The 12,627-nt window shown below is 43.6% G+C and overlaps 1 protein-coding gene across 2 annotated transcripts in view; it reads right to left on the bottom strand.

Moving 5' to 3' along the window:
* Positions 1-284: 284 nt before the first annotated feature.
* Positions 285-12,627, bottom strand: part of MME (membrane metalloendopeptidase) — a 30,228-nt gene continuing 17,885 nt past the window's right edge. For both annotated transcript variants that reach the window (XM_088061136.1, XM_005525141.3), the window contains exons 14-23: positions 12,239-12,337; positions 11,657-11,737; positions 11,035-11,138; positions 10,802-10,860; positions 8,257-8,376; positions 7,880-8,013; positions 6,867-6,932; positions 4,680-4,775; positions 4,199-4,275; positions 285-1,678 (exon numbers count right to left, since the gene is read on the bottom strand). In XM_088061136.1, the coding sequence (XP_087917262.1) occupies positions 1,579-1,678; positions 4,199-4,275; positions 4,680-4,775; positions 6,867-6,932; positions 7,880-8,013; positions 8,257-8,376; positions 10,802-10,860; positions 11,035-11,138; positions 11,657-11,737; positions 12,239-12,337 (936 nt within the window). In that variant the 3' untranslated portion in view covers positions 285-1,578. The remainder of the gene's footprint in view (positions 1,679-4,198; positions 4,276-4,679; positions 4,776-6,866; positions 6,933-7,879; positions 8,014-8,256; positions 8,377-10,801; positions 10,861-11,034; positions 11,139-11,656; positions 11,738-12,238; positions 12,338-12,627) is intronic.

Here is a 12,627-nt window from a genome sequence, read left to right on the forward strand (position 1 = left end):
AGCGCTGAGGGCTTTTTGTTTGTCCTTGTTCTGGACAAAGCTGTTCGGAATGTTGGTTCCTGTGTGAAATGTTGGTTTCCGTGTGAAAATCGAGGAGCTCTGGCTTCCCCCTCTCTGTGAGAGGCTCGCTCCTGGGCAAAGCCGATCCTGGGAGATGGGAGAGGGATTTTTTGGTTGTGCTCTGTGTTTTCTGAGCTGTGGGGCTCAGGGGCAAGCGCAGACATTTATTTGCAGAGAATTTTTGTTTTGTATTTTCGTAATTCCTATGAAGAACACGCACTGCATTTGGCTCATAATTTCAGTTTATTATCAAAAGGTTTTGATCAGATGACAAACTCAGAAAGCTAAAAGGAAATAGGTTTTTAAATAGACCTATTGTAGCAGTCATCTGAGTTATCTGATACTTGGTTTGGAAATGTCTTTGCTTTGATAAACAAAGCAGTAAGTTCCTTTGCAATCTGCATGAGGATGTTTTATACATATCATTGCAGATTTAAAGCCTTTTACCCTCTTACTTAAAGCTCCTTCACACTCTTGTAATCAGCTGTGCAGCTTTCCTGATGTGAGGACTGACATTGATCAGAACATGTACAAGTAATGTGCAGGATCAGAGCCTAAGCACTGACAGAGTCAGCCTGAAAACCCCAATGTTTGTGCCCTCCACTGGAGAACTCAGTTTTGTAGGCTTTATCTTATTGCCCAATACCATGCTTTAGTCCCATTTCCCAGTTCTATGCAGCCACTGATAAAATATGTTACAATACTTCAAGTCAAAAGTGTAGCTCAAGATTTAAATATAAAAACTATGATTTATACATTACTAGAAACTTTAAAAAAGAGCAACTTTAGAGAAGGCAAGAAAAAGCTTAGAAAATGGTGAAAGGGTCTTTGATCACAATCTTACAGATTATAGGTACAGAAATTAATAAATTACCTACAATTTCAGTTGGGCTGGAAAGCTGTAAATTAACTGTTGTAAATAGGGGCTTCAGGTAATACACGCTGAAGTAATTAGTGAGAAGTTACTTAAGTACAGCAGGTCTTTGGACTCCTCTTGTGTAAATGGTTTCAAGTAAAACTGAAAACATTTGGTAGAACAGATTTCCTATAACAGCAGAGGGTACAAAGTCTGACAGTGGGATAGAAACTGTCATCTCTCTGTCGTGTTGTGATGGCTAAAATGTGTGTTACTGAGTACTTCCCTCCTCCCCCGATCAGAAATCTGCATTCACCGGCCAGGGGGAGATCATGTGTTATACTTTGCCATTTTAAAATGAATCCAAAAAGCCACTGGCTGTGGGGGCAGGATTAAAAGTACAGGTGAGGTGTGGCTGTGCATGGCCAGGTGAGTTAGGTCCTGTGGGGCTCTGGGGGGAGAAGCAGCCAGGCAGGCAGTGCTGCCTTAGTCCTTCTTCGGTGCTGTGCTGGGTGGTGACTCGGGGTTTGCATGTTTACCAAGGATTACAGACATGTCTCTAGCATATTCCCTTCAGCTTTCTTCCCTCCTCCCCTTCTCAAAATCAACGGGAAAGGTCTCTTTTCCTGGAAAGCTCCTTGAGATGTGAGGTTTGCAGTCCGTCACCAAACACGGCACTTCTTGGCAGGATCCATGTTGTCTCTCGTGGTGCATGAAAAGGCTTCTGAAAACTCTGGGGAGTTCTGCAGTGATCCCAGCACCCTTTAAAACAAAGCAACACGCTGTCATTGCTGCTCGCCTTGGTTTGAAACAAACAACACGACCCATATTTTGTAACTTGTTTTGTTGTGTCACCTCACTCTAATGTGGGGAACGCCCTGTTGCTGAGCCCTGGCTGTTTCTTCATTTCACCTCAAGGGCTGGCTGCGTTTTCTTCTTCAGCTCATCTTGCTCCTATTGCAACCCCAAAAATACAGGACCTGTCCCTTCCTCATGGCTGGCTCTCACAAGCCAGTTCTTTCACCTAGAACAGATTTATTGCTTGTCAATAGTTTTCACAGAGGATTTTTTCAGCTATGTTTTTCTGACAAGTTTCTTGGTGAAGGGAAAACAAGACCCTGAGGTCAAGGGCTGTGGTGGTAACTCGTCAGTGAATGTTCATTTACATTTTTACACCAACCAAGTTTTAACTGAGATCATGCTGCTCCTCTGGGCGTTCTGCACAGATTTTCCAGTGAATGAGTTTCCTGGCAAAAAGACTCATACAAACAATGGCTTTCAACTCAACATGGAAAGTGAGTATGAGGCCATTCCAGCTCAGGCTGATTTTATACGTGTGATTGTGAACATGTGTGAATAGATCTGCTAAGAGGGATTCTGGATTGGGAATACAGCAGCACACACCTGTGCAGGGAAGCAGGTCAAATACAGATACTGATGGACAGTGGTTGTGGCCCAGAAGTTCTTTAAAGAACTGTTTCTTTGAATAATTCATGATTATTCTGAGAACTATGTTCATCATTAGAACCAGGGTGTGCCCACAGAAGCTGAGGTGAAGTTCAGCAGTGACATCTGCAGCACCTCAACTGTTCTACAAGGCCAAAAGTGACTCCCTGGTCTTGGGAGCCAGCAGTGGAACAGGAGATGGCACAGAAAAAGGGTTATCAAAAAAATCATGCATTTTTGTGATCTAGCTGTGCTTCACTGCTCCAATAAATTAGAACTGCTAAAATGGATGCTCTGCAATTAACAATTTTTATGAGGAGCTGCCTGTCCTACTTGAAAGGAGAAACAGCCCACAGTTAGTGTAGCAAATGTTGAAAAGGCTCATCACACTCCCCAAATAATAATCAAAAAAGGCACATTAGGAGCCTTTGTGATACTTGTGTAGTATGTTACTAGGTGTTAATTTTGTGGGTATGTCTCATGGAATGTTTTCTGTTTTAGAGCTTTTACGGGGCCTCATCCTAAAAATGCCTGCCCATTCTAAAAATGTTGTCTGGTTTCTCATGAACACTTGTATCATTGCATGTAAAGTTTATAGCCTGTCCTACCGAGGTACAGACAGCACAGCAGGATGTAATGTATCCAGGGTACACACAAACACAGCTTGTTACACTGAGATGCCGAACTAGTCAACTTCAAAGGCCTTGTGCCTCATCCAAATCAGATGTGCTGAGGTTCTGAACAGCCTCTGGAGCCTCATTAGCACTGAGACCAGACAGGAATGACTGTAGGAGCTGGTGCACAAACTGCCTGTGGGAGAGATCCCAGATAGCACAACCCACCCGCAATGAGGGCAGTGAGGGAACAGTCGCTGCTTTCACGAAATGTTTGAGTGTGTGGGATAAACAAGATTTGGTGAAAAGCCGTTGAAAGAAAGATACTGGAATTAATGTAGTGGATTGTATCAGCAGAGAGCCTGGCTATTGTGGACATGGAGCCTGCAGATGACTCAGCCTTCCAGAGCAGATGCTGTGATGGCTGCACTACCACTGATATGGTGGCATTGGACCAAACAGGTTTATTAGAGCACATTCTTATGCTGCTGATGAATAGGCTGCTCTGACTTCAGATAAAAAGATCCTAGTCTAGCTCAAAGGCTTGTACCAGGAGCAGCCACGTTTCCTGCATGGCTGTGCTGAACGGAGCCCAGCTGATCTGGAGAAGGCTGGCTGAGCACACCAGACACAAAATGCACATCTGCTGTTGTACCACAGCACATGGGTTTGTTAGGAGTGAGGGGCAGTGATCTCCCACTGGTTCTGCGTGACTTCAGTGGAGGACAGAAGTTCATCCGTGCTGTTGGTGTATAAGAACCCTGTCAGGTTACAGGAGCTGTTACAGGAGCCAGGGACTTGTGGATGAGCCCTGGATTCCAGACACAGCCGCTGGGGCTCTGCAGTAACACAGTGACAGCCAGGTGATGGGGTGTGTGTCCTGTGGTGGAGACTGCCCAAAGCTGCTCCACAGTGTGGACAGAATTAAGTTGGATCTTCTCAAGGATGAGACAATGATCCCACATCTTTCCTCTGCCTGTGGAGCTGCCTGGGAGGGGCTTTGCCTGTTTGGGCAGTGCTGGGCTGGAAGGGACAGGAACAGCCCAGCTCATGTCCCCTCCTAAGCAGCCCCATCGTGCTCTGCCTGTGGATGTGTGTCTGTTAAAGCTCCCCTGGGAAGGCAGCCTTGGGCAGGGTCACTGCAGCTCCCCCACAAACAGCCGTGTGTGTTGCAGGGGTGTTACACCTTGGGATTGCACTGGGGGTTGTTGGCTCTGCTGACCTGAATTTGCCTGGGCTGTGCACGTCTGTCTTGATGGAGTTCACTGCGTATTCTGGTCTGTATGTTCCACACCACACCTGCACAGGTAACAAAGAAAAGCATCATTAGCCTAAGATTTTGCAGGAGGAGACCTGCTGTCATTTAACTATGAAACATCTAATGTTTGTGAGAATAAATTCCACATTAGAACATAGAGAAAAAAGAGTGTATTTTGTTAAAAAAAGTACGTCATTGTCCTCAGACAAAGGCACTTGGGCACAAGGTACTTCCTACCAGGCTTATGAGTAGCTGAATTAATTTCTTTAGGGAAGATAAAAATCACCTAACAAGACTTTATTTTCATTGCTTTGCAGTGAACACTGCTCAGCTCTGCAGCTCTGCCAGCTCTTAGCTAGCCCACGGGAGTCAGCCTGTTGTGACTTGCTGTTAAACTGTAATGTCAAGTGGTTTTCAAAGCCCTCAGGCAAGAAGTAAAGAATACCTGTGCGAAGTTCAGAAAAAACAGCTGTTTGTGGTTCATGTCGAGACCAGGAAGAAGCTTTTCTTTTCCATGTTTTCTCACAAAGTTTTCGTAAGCCTGTAGAATGAAGTGAGTAGAAATGTTACCACTTCCAGCATTTTTCCAGTCAAAATGAAAAGATGACAAGGAGGAACATGGATTCTTTGACATAATTAATCATTGCCTCCCTTGGCCATCCATCCCACATGAGCCACCTTGAAGCAGAAGACAACAGGGCCATTTCTTAGTACTGTGCTATCAATTATGTAACGCTGCATTATGAAAAAGAGATTTTTTTTCCACTGTGGGTTTTTTGGGATTTGGTTTTTTTAAAGTGAATTGCAGAAGACTTTAAAACCTTGCCATAGTAAGAACAGCTGCTTTCATGTTTCTTAGGGAGACATGTGTCAAACGATGTGTTGTTAGTGTATCATCCCTAATGAAAGATGCTGGAGAAATGTTCTGCCTGAAGTCAGTGCCAAGGCACTGCACAAGTAAAGCCAATCAGCTGCCCCAGTGCAAGTGAGGAATGAGCAGATAGCAGGTCCATGGAAAAGGCTCTGGAAGTTTCCATGGATAGCAGCTGAACGAGAGCCAATAGTGCCACTGCACTGCAAAAAAGGCGAGTGTCATATTGGGATGTGTAAACAGGAGTGGCTTATATGAAATACATGAAGTAATCCTTCTACTCCACTTGGCGCTGGCCAGGGCTCAGCTGGAGCGCTCTGTCCACTTTTGGGCACTGCCCTTCAAGAAAGATGTGGACCAACTGGAGAGAGTCCAGAAGAAAGCAGCAAGAATGAGCAGAGGTCTAGCAAACATGACCTATGAGGAAAGATCGAAAGAATTGGGTTTGTTTAGTCTAAAGGAGAGAAGTCTGGGCCTTGAAGCATGTAAGTCTTCAAATATGTGAAAGGTCACAGGAGAGAAAGGAGCAGATTGTTGTGTTTGCGCTGTTGGAGGCAGAGGCACGGCATTGGGAGTGCCATGAGGAGGCAGCGGGAATGCTCTTGTGGGAGCTTGGAAGGATGCAGAAGGGGTTGATTCTACCTGCATGGAGAGGGTGGAATATTGACCTCTCAAGATTCCTTCTGGACCTTTCTTACTGTTTATATGATGTCATAATAATTTTTAATACTTCTGACCTAATTTTTCTGGCTACTCCCATTCCTTTCAGAAAGCGTATCCCCTTTCATGGCTTTGTACTTTGCACAAATATTCCAGTAACTGAAGATCAGACTAATCTAATAAGCCTTATGCCTCTTTTAGGCTTCCAAATCATTCCTTAAACTCTCATTAATAATTGTGTTTGCCCTCAAACTTGTCCATTTCCAGTGAGAACTTGGAGAAGCGTGAGCTGGCCCATGCATCCCAGAGGCTCTTTGTTGAGCAGTGACAGCACTCAGTTGTCAAGTGTTGAGTATTTTGCCACAGAGGAAGGTTTTCGGGGAAGGAGAAGGAGGATCACGTTGTTGAGGCTTGCAGCCATCAGATTTGTGAGTAACAAGAAAAGCTGATAGAGAAGCTGACTCTCTACTCTCTTCCAGACCATGCTTACAAAAAGAACCTATGTCTCTCTGGCTGTCAGTCTCAAAGGTGGCCAATCTAGGGATTCCAGCAGCTGTTTGAGGAAGAGAAGGAAAGCAAAGCCAAAAAGCATCCAGCTCCCTTGGAAGGCTTAGTGCAGGGAGTCTAGTGTCTCTAACATCTTGGGATACCAGTACAGAGGGCCCAAGTCACCTGTACAAGATGAAAAGCAAAGTGTTTTTGTTCATGGGTCAGAAGAAAGTCATTCTGCCCCTCCTTTCTGGCATGAAAAAGCTAGTGAAAAAACCAGCCAGAGGCAGACAGCTGCTGCTATCAGCACTTTCTTTAGGTCACAGTCCAAGTGTGAGCCAGTGAATGTTTCCATTCCACACATTCCTTATTCACAAAGGAAAAAAAAAAAATGGAAAAGAGTTCCCTAGGAACAGGTAATCTGTAGCCTGACATGACTAACAGGATGAGATAAATACCACAGCTGGCCAGTAGCTTTAATCCAGGCCTTGATGGCAGTCAGTCTGCTCCTGTCTCTAACACAGAAATCGTGTTTCTTCTTCCAAGGCTCCGCAACTGATTTTCTTAATCTCTGACAGTTTCAACTAAAACAGAAAAATGGATACTTCTTACCTTGTATGCTTGTCTCACACCCCCATTATCAGCAATGTTTTCTCCTAGTGTGTTGATTCCACTCAGCTGTAGAATAGAAAGAAAAAGTATTGGTTTCTGAAAAGAAAAGCTCATCCAGGACTTGAAACACTATACTTTGTGCATTTTCCAGTTTCTAAAGGCAGGAATTACTGTAAACTGTAATCTGAAGCTTTAGCAGAATATTATGTTAAAATATCTGAAATGTCTTTATGTCCCTTGTCTCAAAATCCATGTTTTGAGATACTTTTGTTTTTCTGATCCTCTTCCTCCCCCTCCAGGCAATTTTCTGGGTTCTGTATCTCTTACCCAGTTCTGCTACTTAGTCATTGCTCATTTATTCTTCCTCTTTTCTAATTGTCTTTAGTCCTCAGTTTCTTACCACAGTTCCAGTTAGAGGAAGTGGACAGAATCTGCAGTCTATAGAACAAGATAAAATTCAAACTCCAAATTGCTGAAATTGTCTGTTAACAGACATCAGCAAACCTGCCAGAAACTATTATTCTGTATAGTAGGCAAGTTCAATAGCTTCTTGTTAGCCAGATACACAGAAGATCTCTATTTTGCAGGTATTCCTAAATCAGTCAAATATCACCAAAAATGATGAAGCTTTGATAACGGGAAATCTCTAATTTTATTTCTTAAAAAACATATTTTAACCTTTAGTCCAGCATACTGATTTATGATAGTCAAAGCTGCAAAATCTAGAATCAGCCTTTGATTTAATTTAACGTGTGAATAAAAAGGCCGAAAAATATGTTGAAATTTTCTTCTCTATTGTCACTGGCCTATCTCTGAGTTCCCACATTTCAACACATATTTTGGGAAAGCCTCAGGGCTGCCAGTTTTATCTTTTCCCTATCCTGTGTGTTGGAATATATTGTCAGGCTGTAAAAAGCCAGCCAGAGGAACTGAGAGAAATAACTTCTTGTGCTTTCCGTGTAGCACTGCAAGCAGTGCTGTGTCATGGAACCAGCTCCACAAACAGAACCTACGTTCTGTCCACCTGCCAGGTCCCACGAGAAGTTCCCATACTGGTACACCATGCACTGGGACAGCTCCTTGAAATTACGTGCTGATTCTTCAGTCCACCAGTCCACGAGGTCTCCGTTCTCATTAAAATTCCTGCCTGTAACAGTACGTTAAACAGAATTATTTGCGCAAGAAAAGAGGGTTTGGTGCAGTGCAGAGGGGAGCAAGTAAGACTTTGGATTGTGCTTCTGGAAGAGCAATACTGTAATGCCTCAGAAATCCAGACTTGATCTTACGTATGGAAATTGATCTCCCTGTGATGTGTCCCCGTAGGGATTAAGCACTAAAGCATGTAAGACACCCTGTGCTCCGTTTGGTCACCAGCAGCTCAGTGCCTCACCGTTGTCGTCAAAGCCGTGCGTGATCTCGTGCCCGATGACCATTCCTATGCCACCATAATTCAGGGATTTGGGCTGGGAGGCACTGAAGAAAGGGGGCTGCAAAATGCCCGCAGGGAAGACTGAAAAAAAAAGCCACAGCACAGTTAAGGTCCTGCCTCCTTATCCTGCAGGTACAGTGAGGCCAGACCACTTTTATGGGCTTCGACCAAAACCACCCTGTTCCCTCGGATCTCCCAGCAGCAACAAGTGACTGACACATGGGAATACTGTAGGACAGGAGGAACAGAGCAGCAGGACCACTCCCCTCTTCAGACACTTCCAAAATCATGACCAGCTTTTGCTTTGTTACTATTCTGCTCTGCAGAAAAAGCAGTTTGTTCCAATTTACATCACTTAGCATTCACAGACTTCTGTCTCATCATTAAACAAACCTCACAACATTGTGAGAAGTGGGAGGGTGTCCCCTAAGAAGAATAAATTGTTTGATCATTCCATCACAAATCAATCTCAGAGACAGGAATTTATTCTTCCCTTGAAAATACAAGTAACTCCCACTAGAATCAATAAAAATAGGCCAAGCTGTCAATAAAAGACAAAGCAGTTCCTTTTACCCACTTCTCTGCTCATTTTTCTAGGTTTCTACAAAACAATTAATTTAAAAATAAACCATATTGCAATTCTGATCTTTTTATAAATTAAGTGTAATAAAATACTATAAAATATTCAGTTCCACTGAATATCTTGTGAAGTCCTTTTCCTGTCTCCCTGCTGCCACCATCATATAAAGAATTAATTCTCCCTGGGAAGGAGGTGGATGTAACTCTACACAACTTTAACAGACAGAAGGAATTGGGTGACAGTTCTCACACAGCAAAAGAAAGAAGATTGATACTTCTTGCATTTCAGTATAAATCCAGTTCAGTTCTAGGGCTTTCTTTCAGGATGAGAAAGAACCATGGCAAAACCAGCAATAATGAACAGGTTAGGAAGCAGCCAGTCGTGCTGTCTGTGCAAGCTGCTGTCCCAGCAAGCGCAGTGCAGTGCTTGTTTGCTGTGGAATGAAATATCCCAGCATTTGGCCCCGGTGCCAGGAAGCAGTGATGTCACAGCAGTGTGAGTGCCACGGGCTGTGCAGGGCCGGCAGAGGAGTGACCTCGGGAGCTGCTGCCTGTGGATGCTCTGTCCCCAGCACGGGACTCGGGGCTGGGCAGCCCCAGAGCCAGGTGGTGCTGGGGGAACATGCAGGGGGATGGATGGATGGATGGATGGAGGATGGATGGATGGATGGATGGATGATGGATGGATGCAGGGATGGATGGATGGATGGATGATGGATGATGGATGGATGCAGGGATGGATGGATGGAGGATGGATGGATGGAGGATGGATGGATGGAGGATGGATGGATGGAGGATGGATGGATGCAGGGATGGATGGATGGATGCAGGGATGGATGGATGGATGGATGGATGGATGGATGGATGGATGAATGGATGATGGATGGATGATGGATGGATGCAGGGATGGATGGATGGATGATGGATGGATGGAGGATGGATGGATGGATGGATGGATGCAGGGATGGATGGATGGATGGATGGATGGATGGATGGATGGATGGATGGATGGATGGATGGATGGATGCCTGGCCACACTGCCTGGCCAGCAGCAGCTCAGCTGCCCTGTGGAAGCCGAGTGGCTTCCTCATGGTCTGAAGTGCTGATGGAGCAGTGCAGCTCACACCATACCCACATGGAGCAACAGAGCTCAAGGGCCCTACGCATCCTACACACAACTGCTCTTTAGAGGGCTTCTTTAAAGTCTGGCTCTAAGCTAATTCAGACATCACTCTGAAGATCAGACTGCTTTAATTATCCTGTGCATGCCATAGTTAACGGATGAGGTAAGAATTTATGACTCACATTAACTGCCAGTCACCAGTTTCAGTCTTCCACATCATGATTCCTTTCCTACAAATTACTGAACAAAGCTATTTCAAACAAAGCCTTCTGGAAGTTTTTGTGCTAACTGTTCAGGAAAGAGCTAAATGCTCACATCAAGAAATAATCTTGCTTCATTTCTGTGCAGAGCCCTGCAGGACAAGGTTTTTTTCGTTTTTTAGACTTGTTTTCAGGAGTTGGTGGATCACAGTGCCTCACTGATGGTCTAGAAAGGACACTGCAGTCTGTGACATTTGGATGACTAAAATTTAAACACTGTTTGCAGAATGTACGTGACAGAAATATGGAGAAGTATAATTAATGTTGTGAAATGTTTTGTGACTCTTGTGAGCCTTGCAACACTGTGAAGGGAGCTGGGATGGTTCACAAGATGAGAAACCTTGGGGCCTCCATGTGGTTCTAATCTTTAGCCAGAATGGATGGGGTTTTTTATTTCCATTGTTGGTTTTGGGTAGGCTGACATTAGGAATCTTTACACTCAAATTTGTAATATCAAGATAATTTCATTTCCTGATTTTAAAAGTACATACTTACATATATAAAAAATAGATAATTTGGGCATCAACAAATTGGTAAACCTTACCTATCTGATTCCTACTTGCTGAGTAAAAAGCATTGACAACAGCAGCTCCGCTTATCCACCTGGTAACACCAGAAGAATAAACATTAGTATTTCAATTGTTAATGGCAAAATTAATGATTGCTAGAATAAGCCTAGAAACTGTGTAACAGAATCACAGAATATTTGAAGTTGGAAGGTACCTTCTCCCGTGCAAACTGGATAAAAGACTAGACATAGTAATATTAAATACTTACTCCTCTTTGTCCACCTTTTCTCGAAGCTTTTTCAACCTTTTCTTCTGGGTAAATACTAAATTTTGAATAATGTTTTCAAAGTATTCTTCTTCCTTGTAGTTCAACTAAAAAAAAAGGGGAAGAGAAGTTAGTGGTGGTGTTACTGATATGGGATAAGACACATGGATCAGGAAGATCTAGTCTTAAGCATGATGAGCTAAGCAACACATTTCTAAGAGTATTTTTTGATCTACAGTTAGACCTTGGTTTGCAGAGCTCTGCTACATCACAGAGTTGATATTGTAGCTGGATCTATGTTAGCAGCTGGGTATTTTTTCCAGAGCTCTTCATTCTCTCTTTCTATACATATTTTGAGTGGGATTCAGCAATTGTTGACCCAACCTCTGGAGCTGCCTGCTGCAAGCCAGTGGCTGCCAGTTTGCTGAGGAGCAGTTCCAGCTCAGACACATCTGTGTGCCACATCCCATGCTGGGTCAGCCCTACCAGGCTGGCTGCTCACACCTCCTCCCTTCCCCTGCAGCTGGGCACACCTGGGGCTGTTCTGGGCACGTGGGGCAAGGAAAGCAAATGCACATTTTCTTTTCTGAATTGTCTAATTCTCCTGCCTCTTGTGCAAACTTACCTCCTGGTACTCGCTGTTGAGCTTGTTGTCATCTGTCACAATCTCATCGGGATAACCAATCCTCTCTCTAATTGCTGTTGCCTAGGGACAAGGGAATTTGATATCCGTAGCAAATCCAGCCATGTTTTTAAATAATAAGTTATATAAGAAAGACAATATGGAAGCCACTGTGGAAACTGCAGGATGTTAATTATATATAGGTTTTATTCACATTTTTCATTCATTGAAAGCACAAGTTTATGGGTTTTATCCCATTCCTCCTAATAGCCAGAAATAATTTTCATTTTCAGTATTGTTTTCCTGTAGATATTCATTATCTAGCTCCTTAATCACTTATTTGAAAGTTAATCACTTATTGAAAAGTCTTAATCTTGTATACAGATTCTACCCATTTTGTGTGCCTATCTCTGGAGGCCCCTTCCCATGGAATCCTAAGCTGCTGTGCCTGTATAAGCACAGCTCTAAATGTGTTTGTATTATAATATAGTGATAGAAGCTACTGCTTATTTTTCATCAGGATAAACAATTGAAATACCAATTCATATTGAACTACACATTACCAATATTTCAGACAAAACTTACTTTTTGTTCTGCTCTCTTTTTGGTCTCTGCATCCATCCAGGGAAGTTCATCTAAGGTTTTTATAAAAACGTCACGTATATCTGCAATCATTTCTTCAACCTGGAAAAAACATCAGAATGTTACAAACCCACAGAGTAAGATGGTGGGCAATGCAGTTCAGTCATTCAGGTTACCAAACCCTGATAGACATTGCCCCGCTGGATGTTGTGCATCTGATGGAATCGTTCTGTTTGTGCCAGCCCCAAAAATGGCTTGTTTCACTCCAGTGGTGATCACTGGAAGGCTTTGCTTCAGGTCCATTTTCAGGAACTTTCTGTGTGGCTGAAGGCAAACAGAAACAGCCAGTTGACCCTGTGCCCACTGGTGGCAGGATGTGAATTAGTCTCAAA

This window comes from Pseudopodoces humilis, chromosome 11 (assembly GCF_049639895.1).
Source record: "Pseudopodoces humilis isolate 2021_Gansu_Grassland_sample_001 chromosome 11, ASM4963989v1, whole genome shotgun sequence".
Classification (NCBI taxonomy): Eukaryota; Metazoa; Chordata; class Aves; order Passeriformes; family Paridae; genus Pseudopodoces; species Pseudopodoces humilis.